This window comes from Cetorhinus maximus, chromosome 6 (genome assembly GCF_964194155.1).
Source record: "Cetorhinus maximus chromosome 6, sCetMax3.hap1.1, whole genome shotgun sequence".
Taxonomy (NCBI): Eukaryota; Metazoa; Chordata; class Chondrichthyes; order Lamniformes; family Cetorhinidae; genus Cetorhinus; species Cetorhinus maximus.
The window spans coordinates 67,766,332-67,778,827 of NC_135884.1; the positions used below are offsets into that span (position 1 = coordinate 67,766,332).

Consider the following 12,496-nt stretch of genomic DNA (forward strand, 5'->3'; position numbering starts at 1 on the left):
TACATGCGTGAAAGGGCCTTCAGAGTTAACTAAGAGAGGTTCTTAATATTTGCTAATCCAGACGTGTCTCTCTTTGATCCTGCAGGAGGGGACCATCAAGATCATGGGGCCAGGTGATTTAGCGGTATGCCTCATGGCTTACAGAGAGCAGAGAAGAAGAAGAATGTGGTGGAGAACCTGGCTCAGCAAAGGGAGGAGCACCTCCCTCAAGATGAAGGGCTGGCAGAGCTCCTGCACGTGCAGCTGAAGATCCGCAGAGAGCCGTCACTCGTAGGTGCCTTGCTAGGCCCAGGGTCTATAGACGGCACTTGTCATCCCTGGAGATGATCAAGAACCAGTGTCGCCGAAGACTGCGCATGACCATGGAACTGGTCGGTCACAAATGCCACCCGCTGTAGGATTTGGCGCCATGGGGACATGGAGGGCATCCACTGCCAGTGGCTGTGAGAGTGACTGCGGAGCTCAAATTTTATGCCAAGGACTCCTTCCAGGGCTCCACAGGTGACCTGTGCAGGATCTCGCAAGCCTCCACAAGTATATCCAGGACATCGTGGATGCAATCTTTGTGAAGGTACAGAACTTTATGCATTTCATCCGGGATCAGGAAAGCCAGGAAGCAAGAGTACAGGGATTTGCACAGGTCTCTGGTTTTCCACAGGTGCAGGGTGCCATTGACTGCACTCACATAGTGCTCTGATCTCCATGGCAACAAGCAGTCAACTACATCAACCGCAAGGGGCTTCCACTTACTGAATGTTCAGCTGATGTGCGACCACCACAAACACATCCTACAGGTCTGTGCACGATTCCCAGGGAGCGTCCACGACTCCTACATCCTTAGCAGGTCTCAGACCCCTGACATCTTCCAGGGTCCAGAGAAGCTTCAGGGCTGGCCCCTTGGGGAAAGGGCTACCCGCAGAGGACGTGGCTGATGGCGCCCGTGTTATGGTCTCAGACTGCAGCAGAGCGACGGTACAACGAGTCTCATGCCGCAACCCGGCATTCGGTGGAGCAAACCATAGGAATTTTTAAAATGAGGTTCCAGTGCCTCAATAGGTCTGGTGGAGCACTGCAATACAGAGTGTTGCCCATCATCATAGTTTGCTATGCGTTACACAACCTGGCGCTGCAACAACGGGAGGACCTGACTGAGGAGGAGACGGAGGAACTGCACATAGCCTCAGAAGAGGAGGGTGTCAGAGGGGACAATGAGGTCCTGAAGGCGAGGATGCTGGCGTGGAGACCATTGCACTGGCCAGACGAGGCAGGCATGCTCAGGAGGCCCTCACAGTTGCAAGATTCATGGAGGATAATGACGAGATGCAGTGAGGACAGAGCTGACATCCTCACTTTGCATCTGTGGACGTTTGATTCCCATGTAGCTGATGGCAGCGCACATACCTTCAGGCTCATGTCATGGAGACCTTGATTGCAGGAGGATGATGACGAGTGAGGTCACTCCATAGATTTTCACATTGCCTCTGAGAATGTCTGACTCCTGTCTGGCTGAGGGCAGCTCACTTGCACTCTGTGATCAGGGTCATATCATGGAGATGCAGCCATGAAACTTTAAATGCACCTGATCATTTGTCAGCCTTCAGCACCTGACCCCTTCAGGAGCACAGCGTCACTGGTCACAGTTGCTGATGAGATGGGGGCCAGACCCACCTTAAAGGTGCTGAGAGCACACAGAGAGAATGATGGAACTCTGTGACACCTGCCCACGACATTCTGGCAGCAATGACCAGCACCATTGAGGTGCAGGCATCAGTAATGTTTCCAGGGAGTGTGAAGCCAGACTATCACTTTGGTTTGAAGGTTACACACTGCACCGGGACTGAGACACCTGCCTTTATCTTGTGCAGGAGCCAAGGTTTCACATCTGAGTGACACAAACACTGCTAATCAGAACAAGGAGCCATAGGCAAGGAGACATTCTTGGGAGTTCATTTACAATAGTGAACATTATGTACAAGTGATTAACACCCCTGTCCAGGCTGTGCAACTACATCATCTTAACAACGAGGTGTCAGCTGTGGCTCAGTTCATAGCACCCTCGCCTTTGAATCAGAAGGTTGTGGGTTCACGTCCCACTCCCGGAAAACCAAGAACTGTGAATGTACTCGAAAGAGTTACAATCTGTGACTGTTGATAACTCGAAAGAGTTACATCATCTTAACAACGAGGTGTCAGCTGTGGCTCAGTTCATAGCACCCTCGCCTTTGAATCAGAAGGTTGTGGGTTCATGTTCCACTCCCGGAAACCAAGAACTGTGAATGTACTTGAAAGAGTTACATCATCTTAACCTTCCTAACCCTGCCGTTATGTCTTGGTGCTCCCCAGACATCCACAGTGGAGGTGGAGGCAGCCTGCTGACTGCTACGCCCTGTCTGTGATGACCTTGGTGGGCATCCTCTGGAGGGATGAGACCTGGAGGGCCCCGGCCTGCTTTTGGGTCCTGCTGTGCAGCAGTGGCACCCTCTTCAACCTGTGGAGCTGGAGCTGCTGGGGTCACAGGAAGAGGGGATTCAGATGGGCCGAATACTCCCAGAGTCACCTGGTTGGTCCCGTGGTGTGCCGCTGCTCATCCTCCTCCCTATGGGTGCCCAAGGGCCTCTGGCTGACTTCCTATGGAGAAGGGGTAGCTGGAGTGAGATCGAACTGCCCCGCACCCCTTTTGCGTTGTGACACTGTTGGAAGCCAACAATGGTGTCAGTGATGGAGTTCAGCCCTGCAGCAGTGTAGGACTGATGTGATGTACCAGGGTCTCCATGGCAGCCATCATCCTACTAGCATTGATCTTGGTGCATTGTCATGCCGGCGTTAGCACCTCAGCCTGAAGGTGGATGGACTCCTCCATCGTGCCTTGCAATCTGTGGAGTGCAGTGGACATCCCTTCCTGATGTTCTCAAGCTTGCCTTTGCAGCTCCAGTAACGGTGACATGACCGAGTCCAGAGGCTCCTCATCTGACTCAGACTCAGCAGATTTCTGGCCTCCAACAGTCCTCCAAGTGCCAGGGACCTGGGAAGTCCCTGCCGCCGGCTGCTGTGGATCAGACAGTGCGATGTGCTCACCAGATTGTGATCCTGGGGCTATTCTAGAACTAGGTCCCCTCGAGGTGTGTGTATCTGCGCTGGTGGTGGAGGGTGGAGTGAGTGCTGTGATGGGTCTTCAATTAGGGTGTCATCAGATTCTTCTTCCGAGGTGTCTTCAGGGCTTGAGTCGAGGACCTGGCTCAAGGACCCCCCTCGGCTCCTTCCCAGAAAGCAAGGAGAGATAATTAGTGCACGGCAGGGGACTGTGGAACAGGGGAACTCACTCACAGCATGGTTGTCTGATGGATGTTGCACTGCTGGATTCTCACTTTGTTGAGCACCACCGACCTCACCGTCAGCACAGGGAACGGTCCAGATCATCACCAGCCAGCTGGAGGACTCGATTTTCAAAGTCTGTGAGGACTTTGATTTCAGGCATTCCTCCACCAGCCTGTGATCTCTCCCTTTTGTTGTGTAGCAGCTTGTCCTGCATGAATACAGATGGAGAGAGAGTCAGCAGGATGCCTGCCAGGCCAGATGATAAGGATGCCTGGCATGTGTGGGTGGTGAGTGGTGCCATGGATGGGATGAGGACACGATCTGCAGGGCAGATGAAGGTGTGCGTGAGAGAGTGAATGGTGATGTCCCTTGTACTGGCAGTGAGTGAGATCTCTGTGGATGTGTGATAGGTTTGTGAGTGTGTGAGTTGAGAGTGATAAGAAGAGTGACTTACCCTGGTGGAATGGATCATTTACCCTCTTTCTGCACTGGGTGGCTGTCCTCTTTTGCAGGGCATTGGCGCTGACCACCACTGCCACCGCCTCCCATGCTGGATTAGTGACCTTGCTCGCTGGTCTTCACCCAGAGTGGGGGTAGAGGACTTCACAGCGAGCCTCCACTGCATCCAGTAGGTGCCCGAGGGAAGTGTCGCTAAATTTGGGGACAGCATGTTTCCTCCCTTTGGCAGCCATGACTTTGTAACAGCCTCCGTCTGATCCCTGAGGGAGTTCTACTCTGTGTAGGGGCACCCTTTAAATATGGTGCCCGGATGACTGATGGCCTGAGGTGACGGCGGGGCGGGCGAATCAGAGGCTGCCTCACCAGCAACCCGGCGTGTTTTCTGGAAATGCATTATTAATGAAGCGCCGGGAATGGGGCGATACAGCATGGAAAGCCACCATTGTGGCTGACAGGTAAAATGTCCTTTCTCCCACCCATTTCCGTGCCTTGTGCAAATCTGGGACAATTCCACCCATTGAATTTAATGGGAAGGATGGCACTGTTTTTGACAAGACACCAGTGAGGTGATGTCTGGTTCCAAGCTGGTGGGTTTCAGTCTCATGTCAGGCTCCATGTTCAGCGGGTTCTTCCTCTTTGTTGTCAGCCCCGCTAGTGTTGAAAATTTGATCTCGCAGTTGTATGTTGTAACAGGAACATAAATCCTGATTATAAAACTACATTGTTGTTACTTTTCGTTACTTATTCGTTCTTGGGATGTGGATATCACACCACCCCCAGGTATTGCCCATCCCATTGCCCTTGAGGGGCATTTAAGAGTCAACCACACTGCTGTGGGTCTGGAGTCACATGTAGGCCAGAGGAGATTTCCTTCCCTAAAGGACATTAGTCCTTTTTACATGGTCATCACTGGACTCTTAATTCCAGATTTTTTCTATTGAATTCAAATTCTACCATCTGCCATGGTGGGACTCGAACCTGGGTCCCCAGACTGTTGCCCTGGGTCACTGGATTACCAATCCACTGACAGTACCACTATGCCACTGCCTTCCCAATGTCCCTGCCTTCTCTAGTTTGGCCTTGGCTGTGGTGTCGCATGTCGGTGACTTGCCTTTTGAACTCTCCTGTGGACCACAGTTTGAGACCCACCAGCCTCGGGGCTGCCCCAACTCTATAAACACAACTGCCCCTTCAACCACAATTCAAAATCCCACAGGAGGCCCCTCTCTCCCTATCCAAGACTCCAGTAATTCTGTGAACACAGCCAGGGCAGCCTCTTCAACCTACGCCCTGTAGCTATTTCAGCATTGACAAGGCCATTCACTCACAGGCATCATGAACATCCACTAAATACTGACTCCTGAATCTTTCCATTCACCGGCATTTCAGCAATGGTACCTAATCAATGAAACAGCTCATAAAATGTACATGGTCAGTAGCTCATGCTGCAGGAAGTGGTATTAAAGTGCAGGATTGCCATTCAGCCCCAATCATTACTCCCCATTTGTATATAGATTGGCCAATATTTTCTAACCCAAACCCAATGGGGAGCAGGTATTTGAAAGATTACTTGTATGTGTGTGTCTGTGTGTGTCTGTGACTGTGTGTGTGTGTCATTCAAATCTCTACTGACATTTCTCGCATTGGAGTACTTGTGTTGAAACACTCTAGATGTTGCCAGCTGTTCCGATTGCCGAGCTGCTACTATTGGTTAGTGCGCACAGCTAGTAAGCATTGTAGCTGATAATATTTACACTTGCTGAGGTGACAGCTGGGCGGGAATCCAAAACGAACCATCCCACCTTTACATTTGGCTGCACCATCGAGAATATCCTAACTTACATTCATCGGAGGCTGAGAGCAGAATAAAGGCCCAGCAACTGCTGCTGCCTGCATGATTCGGCATGTAGTGTGTCATATCGGTTACTATCCTGTGGTATTGCCACTGAGTGCAGGATTAAAGGCCCATCTAGGCTGTGCAGGTTGACTCTTGTGTCTCCATGCTGCTTCCCTCACCGATGCTGGTCCAGCTCTGTGCTGTTCTGGATTAAAGGTCCACCACTCCCTTCCTGGATATTCCCACAAATTGTTCACCAGGCTTCAGCTGATCAGGGCTGCGGACTCCGCCAGAATGATACACAGCACACTGGAATTGGCAGAAAGAGACTCTTCCCTTGAGCATAATTCCTGAATGCTCAATTGCTAAAAGCAGGCCATGGCCATGAAGCTGTACATATCACAAAGACCTTTGCTTTTAAATCCCAGTCTGTAATGAGTCAGCTGAACTTATCGAGAGCATTAGCAAGGTGCCATAATGAGCCACACAGCATTTGGGCTAAAGAGAGGCAAAACCAGCCAGACCCGCTGCTCCTGATACCTCCTAGTGCCTCTGCTGGAAAGTGTTGCGGTGTTGGGGGTGGACAGGAACTGGCTCGGTTGTGATGCCCACAACAGTTAAATAGCTGTTGCCATTTGTTGTCAAAGCTCACAGATGAAGCATGGTCATGTGGGTGACTTTCCAGAGGCTGCCAAGCACCTATGGGATCAAGAGAGAGGGAGGGGCGGAGAATGTAATTGGTTTACAGACCTTTGACTATGCTTGTGTTACATTATACTTATAATGGGCAGGCATTGACCTCAAACTAAGTGCTATTTAATGGTGTGCTGTTATAGCTGCTGTTGAACATTGTTTCTGTACTTGGATGATTAACTCTTGTTTCTTAGATCCAAGTTCTTCAAAGAATATTGTTGTCTCTGTGTTGATTTTGTTCCATTTCTCTCAGGCCCCCATCGCTTCCCCCTAAGCCACAGAAAATGAGGAAGCCTAGGCCTCGCTCACAATATAATCATAAATTGTTTAATGGCGATATGGAGACCTTCATACAGGTACTTGGTGGCAGGCGCTGACAGACTGCAAACGCTGAATGGAATGGTGGCTTTCTTTGTCTTTCCAAATCCTTGCTAGTTCTCTCTCGTCTGGGGCTGTGGCGCATCTCTCCTGCTCTTAGTTGGCTGTTGATCTAGTCAGACTTTCATCCAGGTAACCACTGGAGTATTAATTACAAATATTTACCCACCTGCTGCATCTGTGGCCTAGTCAGACCCTAGGTAAAAATTGTCCTAAGGGAGGGGTGCTGGAGTGTCATGGTGGCGAAACAAAGACAGATTCAAGTCTTGCCCCATTGGTCCCTGATCTGAAAGGTATTGAATAGGGAGACAACAGGAAAAGTATAGTCAGGCCCGGTCAGGACAGGCAAACTGTTCACAGGGTCATTGAGGTCAGGCTGGAATCAGGTTATAGGCCTCAGTCCTGCCCTCTCAGCTGCCTGGAGTACTGAAGAAAAGAGCCCACTCCCCTCTCCACTTAATAAATTACTACAAAATTCTGTCAAAGATTATTGGAATATTATTCACAGTAATTTTTCTTCTGCCCACCCAGGACTTGCACTGCCTGATTTTCAAAGAGTCTTGTGACACTGATGAAGTTAGCCAAGTGGTGGCCTGAATGAGTATCCGCACCTATTGAGCTATATTTGCCACTTGTCAGTTTGGGCCAGGCAATGACCATCTCCAACAAGAGAAAATCTAACCATCGCCCCTTGATGTTCAATGGCATTACCATCACTGAATCCCCTGCTATCAACATCCTGGGGGTTACCATTGATCAGAAACTGAACTGGACTAGCCATATAAATACTGTGGCTACAAGAGCAAGTCAGAGACTAGGAATCCTGCGATAAGTATCTCACCTCCTGACTCCTCAAAGCCTGTCCACCATCTACAAGGCACAAGTCAGGAGGATGGAATACTCCGCACTTGCCTGGATGAGTACAGCTCCAACAACATTCAAGAGGTTTGACACCATCCAGGACAAAGCAGCCCACTTAATTGGCACCCTATCCACAAACATTCACTCCCTCCACCACCGACACACAGTAGCAGCACTGTGTACCATCTACAAGATGCACTGCAGGAATTCACCAAGGCTCCTTAGACAGCACCTTCCAAACCCATGACCACTACCATCTAGAAGGACAAGTGCAACAGATAGGTGGGAACACCCCCACCTGGAAGTTCCCCTCCAAGTCACTCACCATCCTGACTGGGAAATATATTGCCGTTCCTTCACTGTCGCTGGGTCAAAATCCTGGAACTCCCTCCCTAACAGCACTGTGGGTGTACCTACGCCACATGGACTGCAACAGTTCAAGAAGGCAGCCCACCACCACCTCAAGGGCAATTAGGGATGGGGCAATAAATGCTGGTCTAGCCAGCGAAGCCTACATCACTTGACTGAATAAAAAAAAAGTCTCTGTTCGGGTTCCTGGTCTGTGCTGTAAGAGTCAACCAGAGTTCCTGCTCATTGTTTTCCAGTGGACTTTTCCCCAACTCGCCAACCGCTATTCCCACTTCACTGGAATATGTGGACTGAGTGTGTGGCAGGATCTGGCTCAGCTGTGATCCTCTCCAGATCAAATAGCCCACTAATGCCCCCTGGTAGGCTCAAACCGGAAAGGATGGCTACTTGGGTGAGACCCTAACAGTGTTTGACCCATGTGGCTAGATCCCAGTAAGCTTTAGCACCTGCAGGAGAGGGCAGGGGGAAAACAGAGGATGTGTTTTGTAAGCTCAAGTGGGGTGAAGATATCATGAGGGACATGAGGCAACACAATGAGAATCAGGTGAAATATCCACTTTCTCACTGACTATTCTCCAAGTTTGTCCCTATCTCTCTGGAAGGCATTGAACTGTGGAGTTTGTTTCCTTGCTAGCCTCTGGTCTAAATACTGAGATTGTATCTTTCATCAGTTCCCTTTATTTACAAATTTTATTTTAAATTCCCATCACACCTTTCACTGTGGTGCCAAACCGCGATCAACCAAGAGGGCAATTCACTTGCAATGCCAAACGTTTCCCTCTTGTATTCATCCTAGGGATGTGGACAGGGCTGGTCAGGCCGACAGTCACTGGCCAGCCCTCGTTACCCTGACAACCAAATGGCCTGCGAGGCCACTTCTGCCCTCTTGTCCAAGTTGGAACCAACTCTTGCAAGCTGAGCCCCCCTGTACCTCACTGATCATGGAAGCAAATGGTGGGAAACTATTAGATTTTGTGAAGCATCATGGTCGAGTCCGATCCTGTCCTCGTCCAATCTCCCCTATCCAGTCAAAGTCTGAACATAGCTATCAGAAGTGAGAATCCTGACTCATTTTCCACACCATGCCCGCCCCCCCACTCCCCTCCAACCCCTCAACCCTCCCTCCCAACCACCCCCACCAAATTGCGGACTCGCCCTGACTTCCTATGCCAGCCTGGCTGAGATTGGCTAACATAGAGCATAAATACCAGCCTAGCCAGTGACACCCACATCCTGTGACGAGTAAAAAAAAGAATCTGGAATAAAACCCCTCTAATTCAATGACTTAGTGTCACAAGAGCGGAATTCCCCAGCAGAACCATTTTTTGTTTTATATATTCATCCTCAGGACTTTTTTTCTACTTTCATGGGATGTGGGCATCACTGTCAAGGCCAGCATTTGTTGCCCATCCCTAATTGCCCTTGAACTGAGTGGCTTGCTAGGCCGTTTCAAAGGGCAGGTAAGAGTCAACCATATTGCTATGGGTCTGGAGTCACATGCAGGCCAGACCAGGTAAGGATGGCAGATTTCCTTCCCTATAGGACATGAGTGAACCAGCTGATAGTTTCATAGCACCAATATCAATACGCTAGCTATACAATTCCAGATTTATAAATTGAATTTAAATTCCACCAGCTGCCATGGTGGGATTTGAACCCTTGTTCCCAGAGCATTAGCCTGGGCCTCTGGATTACTAGCCCAGTGACATTGCCAGTGCACCACATCTCCTCTGGAGATGCATTTCTTGTGTAGCCCTCGTCGCCCTTACAACTGAATGAGCTTGCAAGGCCATTTCAGTTGATATTTAAGAGTCAACCACGTTGGTTGGAATTGGAGTCAGGTATAAATCAGACCAGTTATAGACAGCAGCTTCCCTTCCCTAAAGGGCAATTAATGCATTGGTTGGGTTTTTAAACAACAATCCCAATTGCTTTGTGATAATTTCCAATACTGCATCAAGAGCATTTGAGATGCAGACAGCCCCAGGCTTGATAAGCTGCCACTGCATTCAAGCCTCTCTGACCTGTCCTGAGGCCTCTGTGGGATCATGCGGGACCTGATTTACTTTTATTCTTTGCTTCATCTGTGTTTTTTTCTTGCTTCGCCGCTGACAGAGGAAGAAGGAATGCCCGCACGAGGATTCAGGTATACGCTGTAGAGCTAGCTTCTGAAGCAAGGTGTGGGAGGAGTGTGGGGGGGTGGGGGAGGTGGGAGGTGGCCCCCCAGGGCCCCATTTTCAGGCAGTTTTAATTGTGATAAGTTATGAGACAAGCATATGACATCACTTCACAGTGAATGTGGGAGTGTCCTGATCAGGAGCTAGGGTTCACTGGAATTTCCGGGAATTGAAAATTCAACACCTGGATACTGATGCAGGCGAGCTGAGTGAAAAATCACAGGGCAAAATGGTTTTATTTGGAACACCTTTATTTATTGATTATAAGAACATTGAAGATGGGGGGGGTGTTGGGGAGGTTATTTGACCAGACAAAGTAATAGGTGGGATTGGAGTCACATGTAGGCCAAACCAGGTAAGAACAGCAAGGGGTCTTTTTCCCTTGAAAGGGTTAGTGAACCACTTGATCACTTTTTTTTTTGCTGGTATCAGGGTCCATCACAGCCATGACCTCAACCATCAAGCTGGAATCAATCTGGAGCAGGACCCCACCCTAGCTGAATGCCCCCTCCCCCCCCACCTCATAACCCCAGCAGCACTGATGCCAGTTGTAAATCCCTATCCCCAGATGAGGTCATGCGGACTGGGAATCAAACTTTGCCTTGGACCAGTCGGTGATTCCCTGCGGGGCAGAAAGGGCAGAGAGACCAGTGCATGGGAAAACAAATAAATGCAGCTGCCCCCTGCTCCTTCAATCTGACTGAATCAGTGCTATTTAGATTTAAATAAAACTGGCGCCCACAACAAAGGATTGGGTGGGGCACTGGTACTAAGGGAGGTAAGGCACTGTAGATAAATAGGAAGGGCTACAACAATATGCCCAACCTACGAATAGGAATGTGAACGCCTGAGATGATTTGCCAGTAGCAAGCATCCTTCAATGGCCCGAGCTGTTCTGAGCTGCAGACAATAATGCCGTTACCAATGGCAACAATGGGGGACTGTTAAAATCAAGATGACATCCAGTAGAATTTGAGCATCTGGAACAGCAGAGGGCTGATAGGAGACTTGGCAGTGAGCTGACATTACTAGAAGCAGCATTCATTGGATGGGTTACACAGAACCCACCCAAGTATCTAAGGGAATCCTGTAACTCCCTCTCATCATCAGCTGCTCCCTACCTGACCCCACCCCCCCTTCCCCGCACCACGGGTAAAACTCTTGTCAGCTTCTTGCTGCAGCAGAGAAACATGAAAGGTTTAAATGGATTTAATTAAACTGATTCATTGTCTGCCTGTTTTTTTTGCTGCGATATCTCCCCTGCTCAAACATCCGGGGGCTAATTAACATTCATTTGAACTTGTGCTTTTCGCATATTTTCCTAATTAGTATGCAAATTATGACAGATTCAAAAGTCTTTGTATCGATTGATGTCAACGTAACTTTCTCCAAACAAAAAAATTGTTTTCTGGGGTATTTTTTGCAAATATTTGAGCTGGTTTCCCTGTGAGTGGAGATACAGTTATACAGGTTCTGACAGACCTCCTGGACCTTGGGCAAACATGCATTATTGTGATGAACCTGTGATGTTTTACGTATGTGTACACAAACACATGTTTGTGGCACCTGTCACCAGGGAATAATCCGGAGCAACAGCAGTTGAAGAGGAGATTTAATGGGCAGAATTTTGCCCTTGACAATGTCACACGAGATGGGACATGTTAATAAATATCACAAAAACTTTATTAAACTTTTTTAAAACACACATGAAACCTCATCCCGCCAGTGGATGAGGTTTCATGTTTTTTCAGAAGCCCGCTGGGTCTCCTGGCCTGCCCACCAGCCTTCAGGTTGGACGGGCAGGGCCTTTAATTGGTTTAACTACCCCGTCAATGGCCTCAATTGGCCATTGACAGGTCAGCGGGCAGACAGCTGATTGCACTGCCCGCCCGCCTTCCTGAATATTTAAATGGGGCGGGATGATGTCAGGGGTTCCCGTCATTTTTGCGTTGGTGAGCAGGCCCTGCCCCCAGCTCGCCGACAGAAAAATTCTGCCCAATAGAGTTGTCCAAAATTGTGAGGGTTCCCATAGAGTAAATAAGGATTTTCCGTTGGCAGGAGGGTTATGGTAATCAAAGGACACAAGTTTAAGGCCCTTGGCAAAAGAACCAGAGACCGGTTGAATTTTATTTTGCACATCGAGTTGAAAGGGTATGGAAGCAGATTCAATAGTAACTTTCAAAAGGGAAGTTGATAAATATTTGAAGTGGAAACATTTGCCAGGCTTCAGGGCAAGATTATTGTAATAGGACAAGATCAGTGTAATGGGACTAATTGGATAGCTCTTCTCCTGAGAATGTTTGAAGGGACAATGTAGAGGGAACTGTGAAAGAGGGATGAGTGGGATGGGGTCGGAGCTATTGCTATGACTATATCTCTGAACCAGACGTGATATTTGTATGACCGA

General features: G+C 49.0%; 1 protein-coding gene across 2 annotated transcripts in view; it reads left to right on the forward strand.

Moving 5' to 3' along the window:
- srgap3 (SLIT-ROBO Rho GTPase activating protein 3) overlaps nucleotides 1-12,496 on the forward strand; it is a 286,135-nt gene that overhangs the window by 236,725 nt on the left and 36,914 nt on the right. For both annotated transcript variants that reach the window (XM_078543822.1, XM_078543823.1), the window contains exon 12: nucleotides 6,558-6,660. In XM_078543822.1, the coding sequence (XP_078399948.1) occupies nucleotides 6,558-6,660 (103 nt within the window). The remainder of the gene's footprint in view (nucleotides 1-6,557; nucleotides 6,661-12,496) is intronic.